General features: G+C 40.8%; 8 protein-coding genes across 8 annotated transcripts; 6 read left to right on the top strand and 2 right to left on the bottom strand.

The window, feature by feature from the left end:
* Window positions 1-4,259: 4,259 nt before the first annotated feature.
* LOC140774325 (aldehyde oxidase GLOX-like) lies at window positions 4,260-6,188 on the bottom strand. The gene has a single exon (XM_073117281.1). The coding sequence runs from the start codon at window positions 6,133-6,135 to the stop codon at window positions 4,456-4,458; it is 1,680 nt and encodes a 559-aa protein (XP_072973382.1). The 5' UTR covers window positions 6,136-6,188; the 3' UTR covers window positions 4,260-4,455.
* A 1,820-nt stretch (window positions 6,189-8,008) lies between these two features.
* LOC140773298 (cell number regulator 2-like) lies at window positions 8,009-8,761 on the top strand. Its single transcript, XM_073115774.1, has 4 exons — window positions 8,009-8,141; window positions 8,209-8,280; window positions 8,375-8,587; window positions 8,691-8,761. The coding sequence occupies exons 1-4, from the start codon at window positions 8,009-8,011 to the stop codon at window positions 8,759-8,761; spliced, it is 489 nt and encodes a 162-aa protein (XP_072971875.1).
* Window positions 8,762-9,701: 940 nt separating this feature from the next.
* On the top strand, window positions 9,702-10,564 carry LOC140774318 (chemocyanin-like). Its single transcript, XM_073117272.1, has 2 exons — window positions 9,702-10,174; window positions 10,267-10,564. Exons 1-2 carry the CDS (start codon window positions 9,991-9,993, stop codon window positions 10,464-10,466), a joined length of 384 nt encoding a protein of 127 aa, XP_072973373.1. The 5' UTR covers window positions 9,702-9,990; the 3' UTR covers window positions 10,467-10,564.
* A 2,390-nt stretch (window positions 10,565-12,954) lies between these two features.
* On the top strand, window positions 12,955-13,437 carry LOC140773297 (basic blue protein-like). The gene is made up of 2 exons (XM_073115773.1): window positions 12,955-13,120; window positions 13,238-13,437. The coding sequence occupies exons 1-2, from the start codon at window positions 12,955-12,957 to the stop codon at window positions 13,435-13,437; spliced, it is 366 nt and encodes a 121-aa protein (XP_072971874.1).
* A 778-nt stretch (window positions 13,438-14,215) lies between these two features.
* LOC140774057 (uncharacterized) lies at window positions 14,216-15,180 on the top strand. The gene is made up of 4 exons (XM_073116893.1): window positions 14,216-14,509; window positions 14,592-14,667; window positions 14,760-14,932; window positions 15,017-15,180. Exons 1-4 carry the CDS (start codon window positions 14,397-14,399, stop codon window positions 15,090-15,092), a joined length of 438 nt encoding a protein of 145 aa, XP_072972994.1. The 5' UTR covers window positions 14,216-14,396; the 3' UTR covers window positions 15,093-15,180.
* Window positions 15,181-15,553: 373 nt separating this feature from the next.
* LOC140773358 (zinc finger protein VAR3, chloroplastic-like) lies at window positions 15,554-18,573 on the bottom strand. The gene is made up of 6 exons (XM_073115861.1): window positions 18,021-18,573; window positions 17,344-17,461; window positions 16,854-17,197; window positions 16,289-16,405; window positions 16,115-16,213; window positions 15,554-16,007 (listed from the first exon to the last, which is right to left on the bottom strand). The coding sequence occupies exons 1-6, from the start codon at window positions 18,500-18,502 to the stop codon at window positions 15,731-15,733; spliced, it is 1,437 nt and encodes a 478-aa protein (XP_072971962.1). The 5' UTR covers window positions 18,503-18,573; the 3' UTR covers window positions 15,554-15,730.
* A 309-nt stretch (window positions 18,574-18,882) lies between these two features.
* LOC140773359 (uncharacterized) lies at window positions 18,883-20,336 on the top strand. The gene has a single exon (XM_073115862.1). It carries the CDS (start codon window positions 19,028-19,030, stop codon window positions 20,093-20,095), a length of 1,068 nt encoding a protein of 355 aa, XP_072971963.1. The 5' UTR covers window positions 18,883-19,027; the 3' UTR covers window positions 20,096-20,336.
* A 1,087-nt stretch (window positions 20,337-21,423) lies between these two features.
* LOC140773357 (F-box/LRR-repeat protein At3g26922-like) lies at window positions 21,424-25,564 on the top strand. Its single transcript, XM_073115860.1, has 2 exons — window positions 21,424-24,621; window positions 24,702-25,564. Exons 1-2 carry the CDS (start codon window positions 23,764-23,766, stop codon window positions 25,290-25,292), a joined length of 1,449 nt encoding a protein of 482 aa, XP_072971961.1. The 5' UTR covers window positions 21,424-23,763; the 3' UTR covers window positions 25,293-25,564.
* The last annotated feature ends 1,117 nt before the right edge of the window (window positions 25,565-26,681 follow it).

The following is a 26,681-nucleotide window of genomic DNA, read 5'->3' as shown; positions in this document are numbered from 1 at the left end:
AATACTTTGATCTTTTCATCAGTGCCTTCTAGATACATCTTTATTTCAGTTGACCAACTAGTAGTGATGGAAACTTTGAAATCCATTTAATGCATTAAAACATACTCCATTCTCTCAACATTAAGAACAAATAAAAAAAAAGACAGTATGCAAAATAAGGATGTCTAAAGAAATCAAGAGGAATATATCAATTCATGCAGTAACCAAAAAATTATGATCTTAAAAGCGATTCAGATAGACAAGGTAAAGATATAGTGATCTAACATTAAGTACTCCTTCATGACTGAAGTATTACCAAGTGGAGCGAGACTGTGATTTTCTTCGACGCATCAAAGATGTCCATAATATTGTTAGAAGTCAGATAGTTGTCTACAATCAACTTAATTTATCTGGCCAACCAATCATTAAAGTAACTGAACAAGTACAATTGCAGTAGTATGTTCCTTGAGGGAATTATACAATATGGATTTTTGAGGGAAATGCAGTGTGGAGAACACATCAATTAGGGAAGACTCATCAAAACAAGAATATCTGCGGAGTTGATTTTAGAAGTGATGCAGCTAAAGGTAAAGGAGTTAACAAACATTGTAGTATAATATTGTCTATCCTAAATGAGGACTGCTTAACACCTTCACCATTAGAATTTCCATTTTGATGCATCTCAAATGAGCAGGCAGGTCTGATGAACCCCACCAAAAATTAAATAACTATATAGATAGAAAAAAGTGCATCCACTTTCATCAAAGGTAAGGTGAGCGACTGATAACAACCACCATTTTGAGGAAGGAATCAGAGTGGTAACTTACAAGATGCTGACAACATCTTGTCAGAGATTCCTTTGAATAATTCAAATGCAAAATGATGACAATAGCTCACAGAGCAAGAAATATAGTTGGATTTCCAGAGGACCCTAAAATATTGGATGACAAAATGATAGATAGGCATCTCAGACCATGACCGGAACTCCTTTTACACTGTAAAGGGTTGAGTGTAAGAACAAGTGAAACCAAAGAAGATGCCTTTGCCAATGGAAGAGGCGGTCTTTTCTTCTGTTCACTGAAACAGTTCTCAAGCAAATATAGTTGATTCCATCATCTAAAGTGAACATGACCTCACATACTTTTGAAGCTTCTCTGATATTTAAACACTATATTGATTTCAGAATCGCAGGTAAGGAGAACTATACCACATGGAAAGGAACTTACTTTTATAGGTTGATGACACAAAAAGATTCTCCTAAAAAATCAGCATATTTTGTAAATCCATTGGATACCCTTCTAGTAGAACTATCTAGCAACTAACTAATGTATTTGGATATTAAGTACTCCTTTGAAATGTAAACAAATATCTTATATAAAATGTATGGAAGCCTTTCCGGCAAACAGCAGGTAGCTGCTGTTAAACAAAAAGAAATTCAAAATGGTAAGGTACTTAAAAATGAAGTAATGAAGATATATATATTAACAAAGACCTGTCAGTTAAGCTGGTCAAACCATTAATTCCTAGTGATGGTAGAACTGGTGTAAACTGCTGAACTGCTGACAGTGTTATATATATTTTAATCATTGTGATGTCAATATCATGGTAGCAGCACCCAACCCAAATTGACCTCTATCAGGCGAACCAAATAGTAAGCAACAGTCTGAAGTTAAAGAAATGAAATCTAAACCATTGAAGGTTGAAATAATTGTTGCAGACTTCCTAGCGAAAGTTAATTCTTCACTAAAAATATTGGAGGATTGTTTCTCACTTTCTTTCTCCATGTAAGTAATTTTTTTCCTGAAATTCTTGCATCTCCCTGCAGATAGTATCCTTGCAAACCAAAACATTTAATAAAGCTCAATATCATCCATTGGGTTGCTGTTCCAGTTTTTGCAGCTCAACATGGTCTTTGGAGCCACTAGCTTAACCTAATCAATTTAGCTTAGTCCAGAACCCTGTCAAAGCTTTCCCAATGCTGGAAAGCAAATCTGCACACTTTCAGAAAATTGAAGTCAGTGCAGTGAATGAAACCTGAACATTTTCACAACTATGTGTCCTCTCTCTTTCCATAGTTTAGTAACTAGGAGCGCTTGGGTCTTACAAAACCATCAAGAATATATATTTCCCTATTCTAAGCTGACAGAATTCTCTTTGATTATAATTTTCTCTATGCATTCATCCACCGTTTTAGGCAGATCTTTCAGGAGATTAACACGTACAGTATGTGGCTGCACAGGGAGAATTCCAAAGTCCATATACAGGTCTAACATCTGGTGCGTATCGTGCAAATGAGTAAATCAGAACAGAGAGGATTTGTACTTACAAATCAAACGGTATAGTGAGATTTTAACAAGATATATAATTGACTGGTAAACAGAAATGAAGCAAGAAAAAGGCAGCTTACTGTGTTCATTCCTGCTACTGAGAGCTCCAATAAGTTAAGGGATGAAATCTCAGTCACCCTAACATTGTGAAACAACGCTTACCAAGAAGGAATAAAGAAGGATGCAAAGAATAGAGGGTCTTAGATTGATTGGATTAATTCACGGACCCAAGAAAACAAAGAATCCCTAACACGGCATGTATGGGCCACATCCAAAACCTCTTCATACCAATCAAGAGATCCTAATCTGTAATTCTTCCTACTAGTCATCACAACAAACAATGTAGCAAAGAAGCAATCCTCATGGCATCAGATCAAGATCATAACATGAAGTAGCAAAAGAAACCTAACCCGTCGCGATTACACCTTCCCCTCCACATCAAGTAGTGGAAGAAACTGGACGGAGAAGAAGTACTAAATCCCTCGGTTTTCCTCGATTTCATATTCATCAGAAACGACCGCGAAATCCCTAATATAGAGAGAGAGAAGTCGGCGAAAATGCCGAAGCGGAGACGGAGATCGTTACTGAAGTCGGCAGGTGCTACTTTTGATGACGTGACACAAATTTACATCTCCAATAAACCAATTTACCACTATAATCTCATTATAATCTCATTTAAAGCTGGTAAAGATATGACCGTTACCTTTTTGTTCCACTAACTAAGGCCATTAAATTCCCCTATAATTTATGCCGATCGACCGTAACGTAAAATTAGAACACATTAATCTCTTAATGGATTCAATAACTAAGACCATTAAATATCCCATTAAGAGATCAATGCCAGGCATAACGTCGACAAGCCTCTAATAAGTCTTTCTCTGTCTTCCATCTTAGCTACACTATAAATCAATCATCTGCATCGATCCTTTCTCTTGGGCACGGCATGCATGGATACTCACACTCACGTAGAGGATGATAAATTCTACATGGACATGGAAAGGAAGCTCATGCTTCTCATAACTGATGACGACGACGATGACGACGACTCTTTAAAATCTACGTATCATGTCTCAACAACTTCTCGCACTAAGGTATTGGTTAAAGTTTTCCTACAGATCTAGCTATTAGAAACTTAGGATGTCCTGTCTCTGATTAATTGCAGCCGGACTACTTCTCTATCCTCCACAAAGCTTGCCATTGCCGTTGCCATTGCCGTTGCCGCTGCCGTTGCAGCCATTCCAGACCACCGAAGCCTCGATCGCCGATCAATGAGCAGCAAATGATGGTACGCACGTATAATTAAGATGTAAATTAAAGCAGCATTAAATCATATTTATATATAGAGAAGCTTGTGATGTTGTTAAATAAATCTTCGTAGGTCTGGCTGTCAAGGGATCAGAGAAGTGGAACAGGAGTGTTTATTCCCCAATCTTGCTCTTCTTCAAACAGACCTGGAAGAAATAATTTTAAGAGAGGGATGTACTAATTACTAGTTAATTTTGTAATTTTCTTGGAACTGTATCTAAATATGTTGTTATAATACTTACAAACTCGACCCCACTAAGGATAGAGATTGGAGATGAGACGACAAGTGATACTTCAATGCGATCCCCTATTGCTACCACATGAATTGCAGAGCATGGCGTCCTTTTGAAGTTTTAATACATCATGTCGGTGGGTGCAATCCTTCCCAATTGCATGCATTTAAGAGGACGAATGGATCTTTCACCTAATTGAAATACATCATCTCTTGCCAACTAATGATTGCTGAGATGCAGGGGAAAAAGAAAAGTTCGAAAGCGGTTCATTTAGACTTCCAAAGTGAAAGAAGTTAGCCTGCAGCAAGTGCAGAGTCTGCAGACCTACGACGAGAGAGCAGAGACATGACAGAGAGTCTATCTGAAACAAAGAACAAGCCAAGAGCTAACACATGCTTAGATTCCTTCGTTCCTATCTGGATTTCTATACATTGATTATGATGTCACTACTCACGGATGCGTGATAAAAGAAACGAAATAAGGAAAGAAATAAGAGAATAAAATATCTAATGTTGTTTTAGATTTATCTTTTTGCAAATAAATATATAAGATTGTGTATTAATTACTATCCAGAGAGCATCCGTTTTCTTTTTTAAAGAAAAGAAGAAAACTCATTGTATATGGACCCAGATGCCCTCACTCGGAATCCCGCCGTTAACAATAAAAACCATATAATATCCCGACGGCGCTAAGACAGTAGAAGCTGGCGCGACCGCGGATATCTCGTATCCGCCGCCTGCGACCGCCGCCGCCTTCCCGGTTTCCAAAATTAGTAACCTCTGGTTCATGGAGAAGGAATGTGTCGAAAACGCTGGAGCCGCCATTGTCACCGATACGCTATCAGCAAGCGTCTCGACGTTAAACTGCAGAGTGAATTGCTTCCCATAATTCAACTCGGTCGTACCCGCCGCCGATGGGGTGATCGCGGGGCGCGACGCAGAGTTTGCGGCGGATAAGTACTCCGGCGAGAAAGCCTCGAGGCTGAGCTCCGTCGGGAACTCGACGTTGGAGAAGTTGTAGTAGATGTGCGGGTTGCTCCCCCCGACGAGCACCCGGCCGTCCCGGAGCAGCACCGCGCTCGAGTGGTAGAGCCGAGGAATCGTTGTTCCCGTCTCAAGCTTGAATCTTTCCCCGGTGGGTCCGTCGGGGCGGTAAACGACCGGCGTAAAAACCGGATTTTTCCCGAACTCCCACCCGGCCGTCCCGGCCGCCGCGCCGTTTATAATTAGCACGTCGCCGCCGGTCGGCAACAGGATCATGTCTCCCATCACCCGCGGCACCGGCATTGTCTCCATCGCCCAGGTCGGCGACTCGTCTGTGATCTTGATCCTCCCGCACGTGCTCAATGCTTCAAGGAAGTTATTCTTTACCTTCGCTTGAGTGTAGGATCCTATCGGCGCGCCGCCGCAGACGAGCACTTCGGCTTCCGTCGGCGATGGCTTCAACGGTAGCAAAACCGACGAGCCGGAGCTCGGGTAGTTCCTCGGTGCCCCGCCGGGCATTGCCGGATACTCCCTCACGATTAGGTTCTTATTGTAGTCTAGTAAGATGGAGCGGTTGTTGGCGAAGATGAATAGGTTGCCGTCTATGTTGAGGTGGACGAAAGGGTAGAGGTTGTTCTCTTCCAAGTCTCTCGTCTTTTTCAGGAACGCCAGAGGAAACGTGGTGAGATCGGACGGATTGGATTTGGGGTAGAATTCGTAATTGAATTCCCGGCGTCCGCCGACGATGATGGCGCGGCCGTCGGGGAGGATTTGATTGGTGGCATACCACCGCCGCACCGCCAATCCTTTCGAGTTCTCCGACCAGTCGCAATCGGACTCGCCGCCGCAGGGGCGGAAAGTGCGGACGGCCCGCTCTCCGTCGTTGAACCCGCCGGTCTGGATCAGGGATCCGTCAGGGGCGACAATGCCGGAGGAGCACCATGAGTCCGTGAGGATGGTGAGCGGGCGGAAGGAGTTGCCCGCAACCGAGTACTCAACGGAGTGCGCCGTGCAGTCGGTCGTGAGGACAAGGTCGGCCGGGTCGTCGCGGCACTTGCCCGCCGGGAGGGAGAGGTTCGACTGACCGAAGTCGGTCCGGTCGAAAATTATAACATGATCAGTGTGGACCAGTTGCATGTGCATGGCGGATACCCCAATGCTACGTTGCAGAAGGTCCCACCGCCCGCCGCTACTGTCGTCGGCAACGGCGGTGGTAATCACAAGGAGGAAGGAGATGACAAGGACACGGTGGTTGCGGTAGCGGCAGCGGCGAAGGAGGGAATCATGATGAGCTAACGCTAACTTCATCTCGTAGGACAAATTTTTGTACGTCTATCGTTCTATGTGTCAGGGAGCTTCGGGTTACCACGCTTTTATAATGTTTCGGACCATCAAATTTATTCCATATTTGAGAGATTACAATCTCTCTGTCAAATCGGTTAAAGGATTCTTTCCAGTTATTACTTTAACTAAGTACTTCAGGCTTTGTAGACATGATACTGCTTTCGATTACTGTGGGCGAAGCAATCGAATCGGTAATTAAATTGGTGTTAGATTTTAGTTTAAATGAATTTAGAATTAGAGGGAAAAAATAATACTTTTGGTAGGGACGGGAAAAGTACGAAAATGACCAACCAAGTTCCACCGCTGTCGTGCAAATATATTAACGTCGAAGGTTGTGGGAAATTCCTACAGCCTGTTTGTAGAGAGAATCAGCACGCTAGTAGTGTTAAGGTTCACATGAGCTTGTTCCTATGCGGCTTTGGTTCCTTGTGCAATTAACGTCGCCAGTGGATATATTAACTAAGGCTTGGGATAAAGCAGAGCTACAGTGTTGGATAACTTTATCTAACTACTTTTTCTAAGGCTAAATCAAACATCAGAATTGGACGCTTTCTCTTTGGCTCTTTTAGCAGTAACTTTGATCTCGGATCTCAATTCTCAAGCCGTGTGAAGGGAATGCTCTCCATTCCCACTTGTACGAGTTTCGCGACAAATTGCTACCGAGTAGTAATTAAAGATAGATCTTGAGGAATATGTTCACGTTCTCGTGTGTCCTTTTTCTTCACGGTCGTGAACCTTTCACCTTTTCAGGTCAAGTTGAAAAGAAAATCCCATGAACGCATATTTGTAACTGCATTACTTCTTGTTTATTCACTAATCAATTTTTAGATAAAGATAGCGATGCAAGATTTTAACCCACCACCTCTAACTCTAATACTATGTTAGAAAATAATAACTTTTATATTTTATATTTTAACACAATTCAATCCTGCCAAATATATATATGTTATTAAAAATATTAAAGTCTTTGTCTATTTAAATAAAGTACATTTTTTTAAGTTCATCAAAATATCTCAACTCAAAATTAAGAGTAAATATTAGAATATAAGCTATAAAAATAATTACTCGCTAAGTTTTTAGAGTAGTTGATGAATTAACATTGTATATAAACAAATTTTGTCATTCTATAATATAATGTTAGCTTACAAATTATTCTAAAAGCTTAAGCTATTATATAACAACTCTCGTATAATTATCACCCAAAATGTTCATTTTGTTAGTTATTAATTAGACTTTTGTACTTACAAGTACTATATGTCTATTAGATAAATCTATTTTAGATTTTTTTTTTCTTATTTTAGAGAAGAAAAAATATTAGAGGGTAAGATTAAGATACCATTTGACAATTTCTATTAGCACCGTCTAAGAGTGAAAAATATTAGATTGTTGAAATAGTCAAAGTATGATGGAAAAATAAATAAATAAATAAATAGGGTTTATATGATTGGACTACGTGCATTTGAACGATCTGAGTGTAATTAACTTCTTTCCTTTTAAATTAAATAGATCAGGCACATCACATCCATGATGCTTAAATAGCTTGATCCTGTCCCAAAGAGATGTACACCAACCACGTTCATCAACCGCCATGCAACCCATTGCTATCAATGCAAGTGTTCGTTCCTGTGATTGCATCTCTTCATACTCAAGCAGTTTCCACCACGTTTCCTCGTTGAAATAACTATCAATCTACTCCATAACATACTCCCTCGTCTCCTAACTCCAAGGTTCAGTTCTTCTCAAACTCACCATGTACCCCTCCATGCAAGACGAGTGCCCTCCGCCGCCGTGCCCACCCCCTACGGCGCCACCGCCACCGCCACCGCCACAGTCAACAATGGCCATCGAGATTGGTCACTCTAATCTTTTCTATCCCCCACCTTGCCCTCCTGAGGCCGTCCAAGTCCGACCTCAGTTGCCGGCCCCCTGGACCACCGGACTCTTCGACTGCTGCGACGACGTCGGCAATTGTACGTCCCACTCCTATCTACCATTTACCGCAATGCTACAGTTTTAACGTGCTTGTAATTATGCTAGGCTGCGTGACATGCTTCTGCCCCTGTATCACCTTCGGCCAGATCGCGGAGATCGTCGACCATGGATCAATCAGTAAGACATCGTTAACCGTTCGCTAAAACTTATGTCACTTTTTTTTTCCGACTAAAAATGAATTAAATATTTTTATCACTGTCATGTCCAAAAGCATGCGGGGCGAGCGGGGCTCTGTATGCGCTCATCCTCTGCGTGACGGGGTGCAACTGCCTCTACTCGTGCTTCTACCGATCGAAGATGAGAGGGCAGTTCTTCTTGGAGGAGAGCCCTTGCGGAGACTGCGTCGTCCATTGCTGCTGCGAGTCGTGTGCGCTGTGCCAGGAGTACAGAGAGCTCAAGACCCGTGGCTTCGACCTGCACTTGGGTACGTAATATAAACTAATACACATACATTATAGATATGCACTACTACGTATATTTGCCTTAATTTGTGTTTGTTTTTTTGATGTGGTTTTATTTTGTTGTAGGGTGGCAAGGTAACTTGATGAGGCAGAGGATGATGTTGCCCCCCACTGTTGAACGAGGAATGAGCCGCTAAATTGCGTCAGTTTGGTGTTGTGATTTATATTTACTTTGTTGTTCTATTATTTGTGGGTAAGTTTGATGTTGTCATTTAACAATAGAAGTGCATTACTACTCTAATTCTCCTCATGAATTAATTTTTTTGTTTCTCAATTGTCGATTTATATAATGAGGTTAAATCTAAATCTAGGTTGGTTGGTTACTTGGAAAAACATAAACTAAAAAGAATGAGTTTTTGACCAAACTACTGTGTAGTATAAATTAAAATTATGTCTTAAACTAGTACAACAATAAAATCACCACCTTAATAACAATTTCTAGTGAATTAATTTTTAGTACATTAAAAATTATTGTCTCAACCAACACAATTTTTTTAACCATTGTTTCTATATAAAATGTTTTCATATAAAACTATTTATATATAAAAATTACTTACTTTTATAAAAAATAATTTATAAATTATTATATAAAAATTTTGAGATTAAATTTATAAGAGTTATAATCTTTATTTTCTATCTCATAAATCTTTTTCATTTTTTTAGGTGACATACTTTATGATTAAAACGATAATCTAGCACAAAGTTAGATAATCTAAACTTTTTCGTTATATTTTAACTTATTAAAAAATTAATTAATTTTTCTAAGAATTACTGTGAGAGAGTCTGAGTACTAGTTTGAAAAATAATTTAAATGGTATTATATTTTAGAAAATACTTTTTACTGTAGTAAGGTCAAAAATTCAAAAAACTATGATGACCAAGTGATGACTAATGGGGTAGACTGGTCCAAATCATTGACGCTTGGATGTTGGAATCTAGCGTAAGTTGAGTTGGTTTTAATGATTGCCATCGCAGTCTAGATCCCATTAATGGCCTCCCAATCCACATCGAGCAAGTGTCCCCATTCTTTCCAATCCATGAATCATCATCACCCACTCTACCCAGCTACGACTTGATGCCTCTCAGAGTCTCAGTGCTGTCGCATTATCTGACTATATATTCATAATATGGTTGGTACCCACATTGAAGTCTTGAAACAAACTCTCTGATCCAAAAATAATGGCCCTTATGGGTGGTTGGCAGTTTCATTTAGACCTTTGCTTTCAATCCGACAGGCTATAGTGTATGTAGGCACACCCTTTTCCCCTTTACCCTTTCCCAGTACCACTTGTATGCGTCCTTATAAGACCGACCCTTCTCTCCTGGGCTTTTCAACAAACACCTTGTGCTACTTGAACTGAGAGCTATGGCTCAGGGAAGCGGCAGTGCAAGGCAAGTGACTGTTCTTGGTTTATCTCTTCTTCTCTGCCTCCTCCTACAAGCGGGGATCGCTGAGTCGGCGGTGTACGCCGTCGGAGACAGGGGTGGGTGGACCTTCAACACGGTTGCCTGGACCAACGGGAAGCGCTTTAGGGCCGGCGACGTGCTCGGTAAATGCTCGACCTTTTGTCTCCGAGAGCACTTAGCTCACTTGGATCTGTATGGGCTTGTTTAAATAACTTGTGTTCTCGGTTTCCTTCAGTTTTCAAGTACAACCCGGGAGTCCACAATGTGGTTGCTGTTGACGCCGCTGGCTACAACGGCTGCAAGACGACGAGGGGCTCGAAGGTCTTCAAGTCCGGGAACGATCGCTTTACCCTAAGGAAGGGGAGGAACTACTTCATCTGCAACGTTGTCGGCCATTGCGAGGCGGGCATGAAGGTTGCGATCACTGCTGTGTGAGATAATGTTTGAGGCATTTAATCAAACAAAGTCATTGTCGTGCTTTATTATGTATGTGTGAACTAAGTAACGAATAAAGTTAGGAGTTGGGTTTTAAAGTTTTGTTTCGTGGGTTTGAGAATGATATCAAGCACCCTATTAAACAACATTACCTATATATATATATATATATTAGCTTTATGGCTGTTAGGTTATGGAATAATCTTATATAAGTTTATTCCAATTTCGCAAGATTTATTCGAATATTAGTTTCATACATAACTTCCTCTCCTCTCTTCTTCCATCCAATATTTTTTATTAGTATTTAATTATTATTTTACCCTTTGGAAAAATATTGTTTTAATTAATTATTATTCAATCATCTTCTTCCTCCCACTCCTCTCTTCCCACCTGGTTCATCCACTATAAAAATTATATTGATTATTTACTAATATGCTTTTTTTAAATTATTGTTATACCACCATATTGGCTTATAATTGAAAACTATATACCCTAAACTTGTAATAGTTTCTTATATAAGTTTAAGAAGATAGTATAAGTAGGTAAACCGTGAATATCTAAAAGACGCAATGTAAGGATAATTATGATATTTTAGTAATTGTGAGATAAGAGTTAAAATATTTTAGTGACAATCATAATACTTTAATTCTTTAAGGAATGTAATGATAATTACATATTTTAGAAGCTTGTAGCGGGCAAATATGTGAAAGAAATTCTATATAAAAATATTGGAATAAGTTGCATATATATTAAGTACAATGTTGGGGAAAAAAAAGTACAATGAGAAAAGTTTTTGGATCTTGTCTTCTTGGAAAGGAGAAGGGCCAAAAGTTGAATGCCATCTCGTGATCTCTTTGTAAAATAAGCACTCCAAGTCCTTTCTATGGGAATCGGATTGCCTGCTATTAATTAATGAATGCTAATCTAATAAGGTTGGATACTTGGATCAAAAATAATAACCCACGTCATCGGGTGGCAATGGATTCGAATTCCAAAAGGAATCATCTAATTATTATCACGAGCCCATGTCTTCTTAAGCTTTTTGTCTCTTCCAAACTTCTAAGTAGACATCATTTTAATTAGTATATTCACAAACAAACAAGGTATATATGTATTTGCCATATATGTAATGAGAAGTTGAGAACTCATTAAAATCTCTTCCTTAATTAGCTTTTGTAGGAATTAAACATAATGTCTCAGGGAAGAGGCGGCAATTAAAGAAAGGGTTCTTGTGATGGGGCTCTCATCTTCCTCTTTACCCACACTGAGTTCACTGAGGAAGCCAGCTACAATGTCTCCTTCGTCGCATAACGTGCATGATCGCCATCGGCGCCGCCGGCTACGATGGATAGTGCAGGGAGAGTAGTTGTTTCATATATATACATATATACCATGGTGGTGCAGGAATGAAGATTGCAGTCCCTGTTACTCAACTTGACATGAGCTATGAATATATGTAGTATCTATTGAATGTACTGCTTAAGTCTGCTTACGATCGAGCTCCACCAATATTATCAACATTTGATATACTAATGTCATATCTTATGTATGTTGAGATAGAGAGATATTAGACTGCTATTGAGAAAGCAAATCACCATGACAAGTTTTAAAGACACTGTGTTGGCAGAGCGAGTGTGATCATTCTGTCACAATCGAGCAGTCTCTCGTGCATGCGCACTGCAAACCCACTCACTCCCAAGTCTCCCAAAGCTTTGATGACCTTCAAGGGCACTCATGTCTCAATGGCATATATAGCTTTCGTAATGCCAGCTTCTGACCTGCTTCTGAACTTTGGTGAGTTTTCAGCCACCTTGTTTTGCTCACCACTTGCTCATCGCCATCTTGAATTCTTTGCAATGTTGTAGACTCTATGGCCCTCTTTGCTCATGACAACACTGCCATTCTTCCTACTCGTCGATTAAAATAGTGCTCAAATAATTAAAGAAAACGTTATTTTTTTTGTATGAATAATACCGTGTAATAATAGGCTTCCTCACGTGCAGCTTACTAATACTTCACGGACATAGACGATGGATGCATATAAGAAGATGTATATGTACGTGGTCCCTCTATATCACGGCTCTGATATAGAGGATAAAGAACCAATGCGTATTAAGAATTTGGACATTAATTCAATGAGGTAGGCTAACTACATCAATTTCATGTCCTCTTCATAGAATAGCAACGCCCATTCAATGCAATATGAACAATTTTTGTCCTTCCTCCTGTCTTTTAACACACTCGTCACTCTAATATATGCATCATTAAAGTTCATAGTGCAACTACCCATGGGCCCAAGATTTTGGTCTCTTTGGGTGGTTGGCCAATTTCAATCATACCATTGTCTCACGCATGTCTCATTTCCCCTCCATATGTATATACATATATATATGTAAACACAATTACGCAAGTCTTAAATACTCTCATTTTCCCTCTATTCTTGTAATAGTGTAGCTAGCGAGCTCTTGAACAAGAAAAGTTTATGGCCATGGGAAGTGGCAGTGCAGGGCAAGGAACAGCTCTCATCTTAATCCTCCTATGCTTCCTTCTCCGTGCCGAATCCGCGAAGTTCACCGTCGGAGACGGCTCCGGTTGGAGCTTCGGCGCGAGCAGCTGGCCGCAGGGGAAGAGGTTCATGGCCGGCGACGTGCTCGGTGAATTAAATTCTCACATCTTAATTTTTCTCTTGAGTCGATCGACGTATAATTAACTTTTGCTTCATTGTTTTGATCATTCAATTATATATATATATATATGTTTGATTGGATTAGTGTTCAACTACGATCCTTCGGTGCACAATGTGGTTGCTGTGAGCTCGGCTGGTTATAGTGGCTGCACTACTCCGGCAGGTGCAAAGGTTTATAGCTCCGGGAGTGATGAAATCACGCTTGTTAAGGGGACGAACTACTTCGTCTGCAACTTTGCTGGCCACTGTGAGTCTGGGATGAAGATCGCTGTCACTGCTGTGTAACAAATTAATTAATTAACATATGTAATTATGCATGCATGCATGCAGGATGGATTCGTCTGGTGAGAGAGTCGAGTTGTATGAGCGTGCAAGATCGATGTTAAATAAACTGAGGTTTGGTCGTTAGATCATGAACTTTCAACGCTTTTCTGGTTTTGGTTTTTCTTTTAGAAAATTGACAGACAAATTATTTATTGAGATAATTATACTTCAATCCTCCTATAAGTAAAAAGAGAAAAGAAAAGAAAAGAAAAGAGAGAGACTAAGATATTAAAATTTCTGTCATATATCTTTTAGATGAAAACTATAATGAAAACATAACACGCAGTTACTACTAGATATGGGTCATTAATGCCAAGTTGATCCACTTACCATTATAAAAGGAGGACATTATTTTTGAGGAAATGGGAACGAGGCCCCAATTAAAGACTTGCAATAAAGTCATATTAAAAACCAGCGGCGCATAGTTGACCAGGTGGGTGGGATCTATTTATATTGCTTGTTAACCTCCGGTTCGTCATCACGTACGTCAGAGACGAAGTAATCTACGGAAAAAGTTGAATGTGAATCTTAATACAACTTATTAGGCAACAACTTAACTAAATTTGCGGGATTAGCGCCTCGTGGTTTCCGTCTAAACTAAAGCCACGAAACTCTCAGTTTCATACGTTGGTCCAAATTAACTATCGAAAAGCACTCTAAAAAATGTACTGAAATTAGCTATCTGGTCCTCCAAGTTGGCTTAAATTCGAATATACTACTAACTAAACTTGGTCAAAGTAGCTTGGGCCGGAAGGCAGATGGCAAGTTTCAGCGTCTTCTTAACCTCGAATCGACGGCCACATTTACGATAAGAAAGGAGAGGAAGAGATAGACAAGAATACCCAATTCAGTCTTCAGATCAAGAGAGAGAGAGAGAGAGAGAGAGAGAGAGAGAGAGAGAGAGAGAGAGAGAGAGAGAGATGGCAGTGACAGTGGAGATCCCAAAGGAGTATGGATACGTTGTCCTTGTGCTTGTTCTCTATGCCTTTCTCAACTTCTGGATGGCGTTTCAAGTGGGCAAGGCCCGGAGAAAGTAATCACCATTTTCCTCACAATCCAAGGTAATAATACTACTCTTTTTGGTCATATACATCTTACTAAGAGTTTGGCATCAGGTACAAGGTGTTCTATCCCACAATGTATGCAACTGAATCAGAGAACAAGGATGCGAAGATATTCAACTGCGTCCAGGTACGTATTTTATACTAACTTGGAATATGTTAGCATGCTATCAGAGCTGAATATGTCGTATATTGTTAGAATTTTTCATTTTTTTACGACAGAGAGGGCACCAGAACTCGCTGGAGATGATGCCGGCGTTCTTCGTGATGCTGTTGGTTGGTGGGCTGCAGTGGCCGACCATTGCGGCTGGGCTCGGTGGGTTGTATAACGTGGGTCGTTTCTTCTACTTCAAAGGTTATTCCACTGGTTCTCCTGATAACCGCCTCAAGCTCGGGTACTTATCCGCTTTCTGGTTGACTTATTCGTCTCTTTGTCTTTAGATTTATTCGTGTTTTCTGATGGTTGTTCGTCTTAACAGGGGGCTTAGCTTCTTGGCGTTGTTTGGGCTCATATTTTGCACTGCTTCCTTTGGGGTTAATCTGCTACTCCGTTGAGTGCTGCTGTGAGATGGAGTGTAATGTATTTGTTTTGATGTCGTTTTAACTTTGAGTTCGAGAATAAATGAAGGTTTTTGGAGAGAAATATATAAGGTTTTATTATCTGATCTATTCTGGTGGACATCTTAATTTCTGCGTGCTAAGACTACATGGGCCACATACTTTTACCTTTTGATACCCAAATGTCAACTTGCATGAATTGACTGTACATAATATCTAAAGGTGAATTGCATCTTGTGGTTTGACTAAAATTATCAAGGAAAAGTTTCATGATCCACACAATTTCATCAAACAGAATTGTTATAGCAGAATTCATTTTTATAAACACGTCTCAGTCCAATAGTTATATTGGAAATCCAACATCTGGTTGAGAACATCAATAAATCTGACCTTTTAACAGTCGGATGATAGCCTAATGATTAGGGCGCACTGTATTGATTATAAGAAGAAGCATATATTGTTGAAATGCAACAGAGATGAACATCAACAAAAACAACAGTGAAGTTGATAGCTTACCATATATGCTGAGTACAATTCACAACATATGAATATAAGAAAATGAGAAGCAGACTAACATCCAAAACTGTTAAGAAGAATTCTAGCAAATACAGAAACTTTTGTTACAAATATATCGGTCATGATGGGGAACTTCGCTTTCTCGCTGCAGTCAATCTCCTCTCAGCATCTGTTGCTCTATTGCTTACCACAAACTTGCGCTCTCCTTCAAGGGGTAAAATGTCATCTTCTTCTGCCTCATCGTCATTTTCTCCAAACTTGAAAGTGTTATGCTTGGTGAACTCCTTCGGCTTCTTCCATACATGGTCTTCTAACTGACTTCCCTCTTCTGCTGCTGGCCGGTCGCAATTGCACTTCAGACAGACCTTGTTCCTTCTGAAGTTCAAAAAATCACATCTAAAAAAAAACAATTGTACCAAGTCAATTTCTCAGTGATAGATTAGGTTTCAAATGTACATGAAAAAAAGAAGTCAGAACAATGAGAAAGAGTGTCAAAAACTTACGAGGGACATTCCCATTCCCCTGGGTTGAGCTGCCTCTTGGGTCGAGATTCTTGGCAACGGAAGCATTTCTTATTGCGGGAGAAATTCATAAACTGACATCTGGATAAACAAAGAAATGGATGAGTCTGTTCAGTCCTTGGAGATGGGATTTTTTTTTTTTTTTGAAAGACTTACTGTGGGCAAGTCCAGTCGCCCAACTTCATTTCAGTACTGCCAGAGTCAACTCTCTTTGGGCCATCTTCTTTGCATTCTAGGCAACGGAGATTTCGAGCAAAATTTAAAAAGTTGCAGCTGAGAAAAATAGAGAGCTGTTTATTAGATCTTTAAGGATGTGTGTTAAATGTCTACATAAGTGGCATAAGAAATCACCATGTTACTTGTTGAGTGATTTTGGGTAAACTACGAAGCAGATAAATATGCATAGTATCAAAAGATTCAAGAACAGCTAAAGTAGCTAGCAGATAATTTCCAGTATCAGCTGAAATCAGAGCAGAGCTCAATTTTAGTGTTCCAATAAAGATTGCATGACCAATAATGGAATAGCAAGTGTCAGTTATGATATAAAGATGTCTGAAAGGAGAATGATATCACCAGTACATATAGTTTTTGAAGAGTTAAGTTTGATAAGAGGTCTGTGAAAAGAACCAGATTATTTTTTAACTACAATTTACTAATTTCTTACTGAAATTAAATGTAGCAAAAGCATTGTTAAAAGAACAAGTGTAGTACAAGAACATACTTGGGGCATAACCAATCGCCTCTCTTCATTTCAACACCAGATTGTTTCTTATTGTTATCGGCGATCTTTTTAGATGGTTCCTTTTGAATGGGGGAATTCACAGCAGGTTTTGGAAGGGATGGATCAATTGTTGTGTCACTAAGCTTAATAAGCTCTGAAAGTAGCTTCCTTGCAGACTCCTGAACATTCTCTTTGACAGAAGATTCGCCTCCTGATAGGCTGACTGGATTTACTGCATAGGTCATTAAAATACGCACTAAATCCACTGTACGAGCTCCTTCATCTTCCTTTGCTATGACATATGCTTTATCACAAGATCCACGTAGATTGCAAGCACTGCATACCTGCAATTACACGAGTTACACTGCTAGCTTATAAGTCTACTGTTATGCATACACTTGATCAAGCAAATATTATTTTCAACTCCTGAATCAAAATGGTATAAAATTTAAATCATTTCAGGCTTCGAAGTAAATAGAGTTCAACTTACATCTCCTTCATCAAGCTGCAAAAATGCTCTCAACCTTTTTGCTGAATTGACAGCTTTTCGGAATAGATTAGGGCATCCACACTCAACAACAGATTGGATATCACTCTTAGGAAGGGATCTGCAAGAAGAGACATACTGGGCCATGACAAATGCATCGTGGTATATCTTATAATAAATTCAAAACAACTGTTGAAATAAGTAGTACTCAGATAATTGGACCAATGGTTTGGTAAATTCTTATCTTACATGTTGGTTAATGTGTTGTTGTTAATCTCCGGGATAGAGGTTATCGGGTTTTTAAGTTTCAATGAAAGCTGCGGCTTTTTGTCAAAAAGACTTACTAAGTCTAACCATACAACTCTTCCATATTCTGAAACAACATACATCAGAGCAAATTAGCCCAAAACCACACAAAACAACTACAAAATCAACGTCAAATCTAAGCAGACGATTGGATACAAATTGCATTTCCATACTCATGTCGTAGTTTTCAATAAGCAAATTGTTCTGTCTATCCATAATGCCGGGGTAAAAACACGACCGTTTAAGTAGTCATTTGTGATTATCCAAAAGATCACCAACACAATTGCATGATAGGTTGCTGGATCAAAAGAAAACAGTAGCACAACGATCGCCGCCATCATAACATCCGATCAAACAAAGGATATGTGACGAACCTGAGGATATCGAACCGCTCGCGGGCGAACTTGAGGCAAGCGTTCTTCACCCGATTCAGATCCGAAAAAGGGTCTGCGGCGGCAGAGACCACACCTTGGGCTTCGACCTCCGCTGCGGCGGCGGAGCTCACACCTTGGGCTTCGACCTCGGCTGCGCCGGCGGGAGGGGGTCTCTCGAAGTATCCCTTGCTCTTCAGCTTCTCCAGGAACACCTCCCACTCCGGCCACGGGTGGGATTCTGAGGCGGTAATAACGGCGGGTGCCTCATCGGCGACCTGCGGGGAGGCATCGACGGCGCTAGTGGCGCAGAACCGAAGGGTGGGAAGAGTGGGTTTAGGGACAGGGCGGAGGGGAGAGATGGCGAAGAGGCGGAAGTGGGAAGAAGAGGAGGAGGAGGAGGAGAAATAGAAGGGATTCTTGCGACGGTAGGAACGGAGAAGAGAGGAGCTGAGGTGGAGAAGCCTCGTAGTCGCGGAAGCCATGTAAAGGGACGCTGAGAAGAAATGAAAGGGTAGGGTTTTAAGCACGATAGGTGAAAGGCCAAAGGGGGTTTAAGGTTTGTTAACCATGGCCATGAGGATGAGGAAAGGGTGACGTGGCAGCATCTTGGAACAAGATGAGGTTGGGCTGGGTCAGGCCCAGGCCCAGGCTCACATAGAAAGGTCCAAATATTTCAAGTCCAAATCAAATATGTAGTAACAGGGTCCAGGTAGTTGGTCTATGGTCGAACGAGGAAACCAACCTTTTGGGCTGCGATCCACCTGGCACCGAAGCCAGTTTGACCGCGTCCGCATCTTCGTGTCTTCGATTCTTGATTACTTTCCGTCCCCCTCTGAAGCAAACCCTAACCCTTCTCCCTACCCTACCTACCCAAATCAATCGCCCGCCCCCAAATCCAAACTCGTTGCCTGCCCTCATCTCGAATCCAGATTCAATTCCCCAACCCCCCCAAAAACAAATCTATCTCGCCTCACCCCACCTCTTCCCTTCCCTCGATCCGGCTCGCCATGGCTACTCCTGCTCCCACCCAAACCCCAATTCCAATTCCAACTCCGACCCCGACCCCGACCCCGACCCCGACCCCGACCCCACCTCTCCAATCCAACCCCAAACTCACCTCCGCTCGCAAGCTTCCCATCAAGCGCAAGAACCCCCTCCTCCCTCCTGATCCCACCACCCCCCTTGACTCCCCCAATCCTCTCTCCGACGTCCCCGACGACGCCTCCTTCGACGACGACGAAGCCGACGACGACGAGGCCGCCGCCGGAGAGGAGGATTCCAGGTCGCCGCCGTTCAAGTTCCACCGGATATGGTCGGAGTCCGACGAGATCCGGTTCCTTCAGGGCCTTCTTGGATGCTGGTCCCAGGGCTTGGTCTTCCCACGCGATCTCAATCTCTTCTACGACCAGTTCTCCGAGTCGATGCCGCAGCCCTACACCCGGTCGCAGCTCTCCGAGAAGCTGCGGCGGCTCCGCAAGAAGTTTCGGGTCATGTCAGGCCGCGTCGCGCGCGGCCAGGATCCGTCTCGCCTCGCGCCGCATGATCGCGATCTCCTCCACCTCTGTACTCGCCTTTGGCATCCTTCCTATGCCTCTTCTTCGCCTTTCTCCTCTCCCGATGTCGCTGCCCCAGGCGGCGGGGGGAACAAGCGACGTCGTCCTAATCCCCGGGCCCCATCCGCTCGTCCCCGTCTCGACGCCAACCCTCCAGTTACTCCTCCTCCTTCTCTTCCTCCTATCACTAATAACAACACTACTACTCCTCCTATGGAGGAAAAACCCCTCCTTAATGATACCATTCTTGTTAACTCCCACCCTGTGCCTGTAAAAGAGGAGCCTTTTCCTGTAACAGCAGCTGGTGCTGCCAAGGAGGGACATGAGAATCTGCTTGCAAGAACTGTGTTGGATGTCTTTGAACAATGTCTCAAGGAACTGCAGTTGACCCTTGGGGATACCTCTACGGCCAGTGTGGATCAGAATGACATTTCGAAGAGGTGGAGAGCGCAGCGCGTTGCGGAGTTGGATGTGCTGGCTCGGCGCATGAGGTTGGTTCTCGAGGATGCGGTGGAACATTGAACTTGGAAAGTTTAAATTCTTGCTTATCTTGTAAAGAAGATGGATTGGATGCGCCAGTAGTTTCTCCTTGAACTTTATTCGTATTTTGATTCCTTTTTTGTATTCCGTCTGTAAATCTGTCATCTACCTATAGTTAGCTTGCTTCTTATGTTTCTGGACGCATAACAAGTGTTTGGCTATTGATCAGTGAAGTAAATGACTTAACTTATTTTGGAAGAAATGTTTGTTTGTGGCATTTAACTGGACGGTATGATTGTTTATCGATTTCTTGCTTTTCTAGCTTTCGTTTGTATGGCTGGCTGTTATCTTGAAGAAGAGTATAAACATATGCTAATAAGTTTTCTTCTTTGCAAGACAAATTTGATAAGAAATTATGCCTTCTCTAGCTGCCACAATGCAACCTGAACTTTTGGTTTGTAGATTTGGTTAGTAGTACTATATTGGTTCTGCTTGGAGTGGTACAGGTTGTGTTTTTCATCAGCTATAAGTACAGAAATAGTTAATTATCTACAAAGGTGTCATTTTTTCTGGGATAATTTCCTTGCATCTTCACCTTAGTATTTAATCAACTCTCCTCTCATCTTAAAGATGGAATTTTAGACATGGTGTTTTTTTATATATTATGCTAAACATTGTATTGACCTTAAGACATTTGCCACAATCCTCTAGCAACAGGGTTTAAACTAGGCAATATAGGAGGAACCTGAAGCAGTGGATTAAGACTGATACACATGCATCTGTTCAGTTTAGTATTTTATCAACTCTCCTCTCGTCCTAGAGATGCAACTTTAGACATGGTGTTTTTCTATATTATGCTAAACTTTGTATTGACCTCAGGACATTGCCACAATCCTCTAGTTACAGGGTTTAAACTTGGTGATAAAAGAGGAACCTGAAGCGGTGGATTAAGACTGATTCACATGCTTCTATTCATTTTTGCGAGTAGTATTTCTTGTAGGTCGAAAATGGCTTGTCAGAGTGGAGCTCACACAAAATGGCATACTTTTAGCAGTAACAATGTAACTCTTAGCAATGAGATTGAGGTTGCTCAAACGCTTTTTTGTTGTCTCTAGGGTTGTATTGTAGAATATCTATTTCCATACTTATGCATGTTATGATTCTTGAGGTACAATACTTTTGCTAATTTATGTTCATAATACATTTTTTCTATGTTTCTAGTTATCCAATTTAATGATGCAATATTCATGATGGGATAACTGGATATTATTTTTCCGCATGGACAGCTAGAAAGAATCACCTCTACTGTCGTAATATTTGTTATTTTAATAGTTGATTCTTTTTTTCTTGACGCATACATTATGCAGATGAAGTGTAATTATTGGGATTCGCTTGCTTGGCATTTGCCAAGAAACATACTTGTTTTATAATCTCTGAGAATATTAATTGCTTTGATGTCCTCTTGCAAGAGCAGTTACATCACCTCATGTAGCTTTAGGAGGATTTTATGTGAAGAGAAGACAAAATGTTTGGTGGTATAATGACTCTAAAACAGTACTGTTAGCTTCTTGATTTCTAAATCCATCTTGCTTTACTTTTGTAACATCTTACAGTCTTCTGTAAACAATATTTTGAGATTTGATCTGAGAAAAATCTGGCATGTCATGCAGGAAGTATGTTGAGGTTCATTATCATTTTTTGTGAGGAGGTACCAGTATCAAGGTTAATTTAGTTTCTCTTATCAGTGTTATGATAGGATTTCTGAAAATTCTGTCAACCCTTTAGTTTGTGATTCATAAGTATTGATAGTATTATATTATGCATTTGTATCTCTGCTGGTTAGTTACTTTGACAAAGAAACAAGCAGCTATGTAAAAGTATCCATAACCATAGAGCATTAATCATGAAGATATTGAGCCATGTCCTGCAATTGCTATGCTGACCTTTTTTTTTTTATTTCAGACCGATGATATGCAAGTTTCTTCCTTGTTTTATGCTCAAATCCTTCCTTAATAAATTTTCTAAACTTTGCTCTCTGTCCATATTTTCGAATGGCATTTAAACAACAAGCATAGGTGACCTCTCTTTTGGTTACTGCGAGCCAGATGATTCTGCATTCCAAACTAATCCAAGCAATCAAAACTCTTCTACTGATGTCATTTTTAAAGTTCTGGAACAGGTCATGTTTTTGATGCCATCACCGTGGAAAAAACAGCATGAAGGAAATGACAGCTGAAGATCATAATTCGCCCAAATCTGTTTCCATAACTACTCATTTTTGACTTGAGTACGTAAACATGGTAAGTACAATACTGCAAAGTTCTCTTTCCTTAGCCGATTATAAACTTCGGCAAGTATATAGCATTCTGGATATCTCGCATTACCAAGCTCTATGCTGTCGGGGCACTGTCTTTTTAGTGCATAGATATCAAATTTACATCACCAGCTCTTTTACCGGTTTTTATTGATTCGATCTTGGTCGGTGATCGATAAGTAAAGCGTTGGTCAAAGTCTTGCAACAATTCAAGGTGGATCAATAATCCCAAAGGCTGGCTACATTGGAGAGGCTCTTACTGTCATGTGGAAGTTTGGTCATGCCAGGGGAAAGAGCTCCTGCTCCCCTCTTTCTTTCTTGGTCACTTTAGCTTCAGCAAATTATTTGGAAACATAGCATTCTCGTGAAGGAGGTCATGGAATAAGTCTCTCTCTCTATCGGTCATGCCATGAGGAAAAGAATTCCTGGTCCTCCTCTTTATCTGTTGCTTTAGAAAGTTATTTGGGAGCATAGCATTCTTGTGAAGGAGGTCGTGGAACAAAGTCTCTCTCGCTCGTAATTAACGGGTAAATTTTTTTCTCGCGGGAATGTAGGTTTGAATGAAGCATTAATAAACCCAAAACAAGGAATTATTATCGACAATCTGAAATTTATAAATAAAATCACTTATTATTTTTTGTATAATATTTGTTTTTACCAACCATCAAGCATCTCACTTGACAAAGCACTACTCTGATTACCAAAATGTAATGTTAATTTGTTAAACAAACTAATTGGGGAAAAAGTATAATTTATTTATTTACTATTAGTTTTATTTTATTGCAAAATTAGAACATTTATTTATTTTAGATAATGGGACATATCTGATTTATTAGATTTTTATTTTTATTTCCGGCAAATAAAATATAGATGATAATTGTAATGTGAGAGTATCTTATAAGATTAAAATATAGATGGTACTATAGAGGTTCCTATTTGATTTTAGAAGCTTACATAATAGTGATTAGTAATACAATGTGGCGATGATTTAGAATATGTACCCAAGATATTAATTTCACATATATGAGTTATGTTAACAAGTAGTATTCATAATTTATGCACAATGGTTTGGATAGTATTGAAAAATCTTGAATATTGTATTTATAGTAGGTTTACTTACTGAATATTATTATTATTATTTAAGAAATTAAGATAGTTGATTAGATAGAATACTGAAAAACTAAGTACATTTTCTATTGTGTCTAACCTTCTCTTAGGTCTGGATTATTATTTCAGCTTTTTACCATCTTTCAGATTATCTTTCCCATTTAAGATTAAAATATGGCCTCCCCTTCTCTCTCTCTCTCTCTCTCTCTCTCTCTCTCTCTCTCTCTTTTGTGGTCTTGTGGCCTATTTAAAAAAGAGTCCATTCCAGTTCTCTCTTCCGCTCTCGAACATGTTGTCTCCGGCGACGATGGCCACGGACCGCATCAGCGGTCTCCCGGATGGGATCCTCCACCACGTCCTCTCCTTCCTCCCCTTGGACGGTGCCGTTCGCACCAGCGTTTTATCTTCGCGGTGGCGCCGCCTCTGGTGCTCCAATCCCGTCCTCCGCTTCAAGTTCTCCTTCGACGAGTCCGACAACCGCGACGTCGCCTCCATCGTCGACCACTGCCTCCACGTCTGCTCCCCTATACCTAAGCTCAGCTCCGCCATCTTCCCAACCCACGACGCCGGCGATGCCGTCACCCGCTGGATCCGGTTCGCTGCTGAGCGCGCCGTCGAGGTTCTCGTCATCCGTCGCCACTACGAAAGTCCGCCCTTTTACCTCCCCCCTCTTCTCTTCGAGTGCAGCTCCATATCATCTCTCAAGATCCAGTGCAGCCGTTTCCCTTCTCCGATGCCGCCCGTCGTCCTCCCTTCACTACAAACCCTCGATTTCGACCGGGTCGACTTCTCCAACGGCGACCTCAACGCCTTGCTCGCATGTCTCCCTTCGTTGGAGAATCTCACCCTGACACTCTGCAGGAGTGTGAGTCGGCTCGCCATTTCCTCCCCTGTGATGAGGGAATTAGTTGTTCACAAGTGCTTCGGGCTCGGTCAGTTCGAGATCGTCTCTGCTTCCAATCTCCGAGTTCTCAAATACAATGGTCCTCTCTCAATTCTCGGACCTTTGAATGGGATCCCCAATCTAGAAGAGGCAAACCTACGGTCCAACGAGTCATGCAACTTCAATAACCGCCTCCAATGGGAGGAGCTCATTTCCACCATCTCCGGCGCAAAAATACTCTGCATCGACACTTGGTTCCTTCGTGTAGGTTACTCCCCATTTTCTTAGTGGTTTGTTTTCTTGTTCTTTTCTGGGACTTATCTCTTTATACTCTCTTCTTCAAGTTCTTCCTTGACCTGGGGACTCGGCGAATTAACGCTTTCAATAATCTGAAAGACCTGCACTTGTGGCCTATCCCCAATTCCTTCATGGGCGATTCTAGTTCGAAGTCCGAGCCGTTCACTGGAGCTTCCATTCGTGCCTTTGCCTCCGCCCTCAAAAGCTGTCCCAGTCTTCAGCTACTCTGTATCCATGTGTTCGAGTCTCGCATTGCCTTCTTTGTTTCGTATGTTAATAGGGTGGATGTTGTTGAGGAGGGTGAGGCGGAGAACGTTGAGGACGACGACGACGACGACGATCCCCTTGAAGAATTCGAGGGTGTTGGGTACACCTTGCCCAGTCTCAAGATGGTGAACTTGATCGAGTACTCCGGCAAGAGGTTCGAAAATCGGTTGATGCGCTTCTTGCTCGACAAGGCGGTGAATTTGCAATCCATGTCCTTAATCTATGAACCAAATGGGGAAGACAAGCTACATTGGATGCAACAAGAGGTCAATTCCTGGCGTATAGCTTCTCCTACTGCATGTGTTTCTCTGTCAGAATATGACGATGTTTGCCCCAAGGATGAAATGTTTTCAAATGATGAATCTGATTAAGATCATCTGGTTTAGGATCTGTACAATTTCTTAGAACGTATAACACTATTAGTGCTACATTTGGTATATTGATAAGATTCAGCCATCAGGCGAGCCCAACCACATTGGGTTGGGCCCTGTAGAGAGATAGGGGGTATTTGATATCTAGCCTCTCTGACTAGTTATCTATTTGCATTTGCTTATTCGCAGATTAGGCTGTATGATAGTTGTATTTATTTTTTAGTCTGCTGCTTACTTTAGTTATTTATTTATATCGATTAGTTGGATTCAAGTATGTTTGATTCGACTAATTGAGTCAAATCAATGAGTCACTTATAAATACCGTGGTACGCACTTAAGTTAAGAATAAATTTTTAGATCATTGAAAACCTTAGCTTGTCTGTCTTCCTCTCAGTACTCTCTTTTGTTTGACCCCTCTAAGCTTTAGCTAACTTAACCACTACCTAGCACTATCATTGTTGCCTACCTCCTCGATTGGCTGCACCTATTTGACCCTAAGGAACCGTCCTCCTTTTCCCTCTTCATTTTCTTTATCGACTACAACTATCAACCATTATTAATCACCTCCGCTTTCATATCGCCCTCCTTAGTATTTTCTACAACCACCACCCCTTTCGGTGCCATTTCATCACCGTCAACCTATTATCTTCATTTTATACTTACGAGTTTATATCTCAATTTACGAAATCCCAACATAATATTTCGAGATCACCCTCCTGTTAATTTGTCGCCTTCAACCTTCGAGAGTTGTTTGATTTATATGTTACGATCTATCCGGCCAATTGTCAAAATCTTGTAAAAAACTCTTTTCTCGAGGAACAACATATCTAAATGTCGTGTGGATCCAATTCCATATCTTATTGGTGCAATGATTCTTGAGATAAAATACTTTTACTCATTTATGTCCATGATACATTGTTTTCTATATTTCTAGTTATCCAATTCAATGATGGAATAAACTTAAATATTCTCTTTCGGCATGGACCACTAGAAAGAATCACCTTTGCTTTAGCAGTGAGTTACTATTTTGTTATTTAATTATTAGTCTTTGTTTCATGAAAGCGTACGTTATGCAGAAGAAGTGTAGGTAATGGGATTCGCTCGCTTGGCATTTGCCAAGAAGCGTTCTTGTTTCATTGTCTCTGAGAATATCAATAGCTTTGATGTCCTCTTGCAAGATCAAGTACAGGTTTCTTATAGCTTTAGGATGATTTGATGTGATGAGATGTGATTATGTGAAGAGAAGGAAAAATAAATACTTGGTGTTATAATTGCTTTCGTTACTTTTTGTATCATCTTACAAATTTCTGTAAACAATATTTTGAGATTTGATCTTACAAAAGGTCTGACATGTCATGCAGGAAGTATGTTGAGGGTCATTATTATTTT

Source organism: Typha angustifolia, chromosome 13 (genome assembly GCF_048772165.1).
Source record: "Typha angustifolia cultivar Huaian chromosome 13, ASM4877216v1, whole genome shotgun sequence".
Lineage (NCBI taxonomy): Eukaryota > Viridiplantae > Streptophyta > Magnoliopsida > Poales > Typhaceae > Typha > Typha angustifolia.
Note: the sequence above shows the minus strand (reverse complement) of the source record. Positions and strands in the feature narration are given on the sequence as shown.

What these genes read in the sequence shown, in the direction of transcription:
- LOC140774057 (XM_073116893.1), top strand. Translation starts at nt 14,397, where the DNA reads ATGGCAGTGACAGTGGAGATCCCAAAGGAGTATGGATACGTTGTCCTT. An exon ending in GTGGGCAAGGCCCGGAGAAA is followed by an intron (nt 14,510 to 14,591) that starts GTAATCACCATT and finishes GTTTGGCATCAG; the next exon opens with GTACAAGGTGTTCTATCCCA. An exon ending in AGATATTCAACTGCGTCCAG is followed by an intron (nt 14,668 to 14,759) that starts GTACGTATTTTA and finishes TTTTTACGACAG; the next exon opens with AGAGGGCACCAGAACTCGCT.
- LOC140773357 (XM_073115860.1), top strand. Translation starts at nt 23,764, where the DNA reads ATGTTGTCTCCGGCGACGATGGCCACGGACCGCATCAGCGGTCTCCCG. An exon ending in TCGACACTTGGTTCCTTCGT is followed by an intron (nt 24,622 to 24,701) that starts GTAGGTTACTCC and finishes CTCTTCTTCAAG; the next exon opens with TTCTTCCTTGACCTGGGGAC.
- LOC140773359 (XM_073115862.1), top strand. Translation starts at nt 19,028, where the DNA reads ATGGCTACTCCTGCTCCCACCCAAACCCCAATTCCAATTCCAACTCCG.
- LOC140774325 (XM_073117281.1), bottom strand. Translation starts at nt 6,135, where the DNA reads ATGAAGTTAGCGTTAGCTCATCATGATTCCCTCCTTCGCCGCTGCCGC.
- LOC140773358 (XM_073115861.1), bottom strand. Translation starts at nt 18,502, where the DNA reads ATGGCTTCCGCGACTACGAGGCTTCTCCACCTCAGCTCCTCTCTTCTC. An exon ending in GGCGACTGGACTTGCCCACA is followed by an intron (nt 16,214 to 16,288) that starts GTAAGTCTTTCA and finishes TTGTTTATCCAG; the next exon opens with ATGTCAGTTTATGAATTTCT. An exon ending in GGGGAATGGGAATGTCCCTC is followed by an intron (nt 16,008 to 16,114) that starts GTAAGTTTTTGA and finishes GTTTTTTTTTAG; the next exon opens with ATGTGATTTTTTGAACTTCA.
- LOC140773298 (XM_073115774.1), top strand. Translation starts at nt 8,009, where the DNA reads ATGGCCATCGAGATTGGTCACTCTAATCTTTTCTATCCCCCACCTTGC. An exon ending in CGTCGACCATGGATCAATCA is followed by an intron (nt 8,281 to 8,374) that starts GTAAGACATCGT and finishes CATGTCCAAAAG; the next exon opens with CATGCGGGGCGAGCGGGGCT. An exon ending in TGGCTTCGACCTGCACTTGG is followed by an intron (nt 8,588 to 8,690) that starts GTACGTAATATA and finishes ATTTTGTTGTAG; the next exon opens with GGTGGCAAGGTAACTTGATG.
- LOC140773297 (XM_073115773.1), top strand. Translation starts at nt 12,955, where the DNA reads ATGGGAAGTGGCAGTGCAGGGCAAGGAACAGCTCTCATCTTAATCCTC. An exon ending in CATGGCCGGCGACGTGCTCG is followed by an intron (nt 13,121 to 13,237) that starts GTGAATTAAATT and finishes TGATTGGATTAG; the next exon opens with TGTTCAACTACGATCCTTCG.
- LOC140774318 (XM_073117272.1), top strand. Translation starts at nt 9,991, where the DNA reads ATGGCTCAGGGAAGCGGCAGTGCAAGGCAAGTGACTGTTCTTGGTTTA. An exon ending in TAGGGCCGGCGACGTGCTCG is followed by an intron (nt 10,175 to 10,266) that starts GTAAATGCTCGA and finishes GGTTTCCTTCAG; the next exon opens with TTTTCAAGTACAACCCGGGA.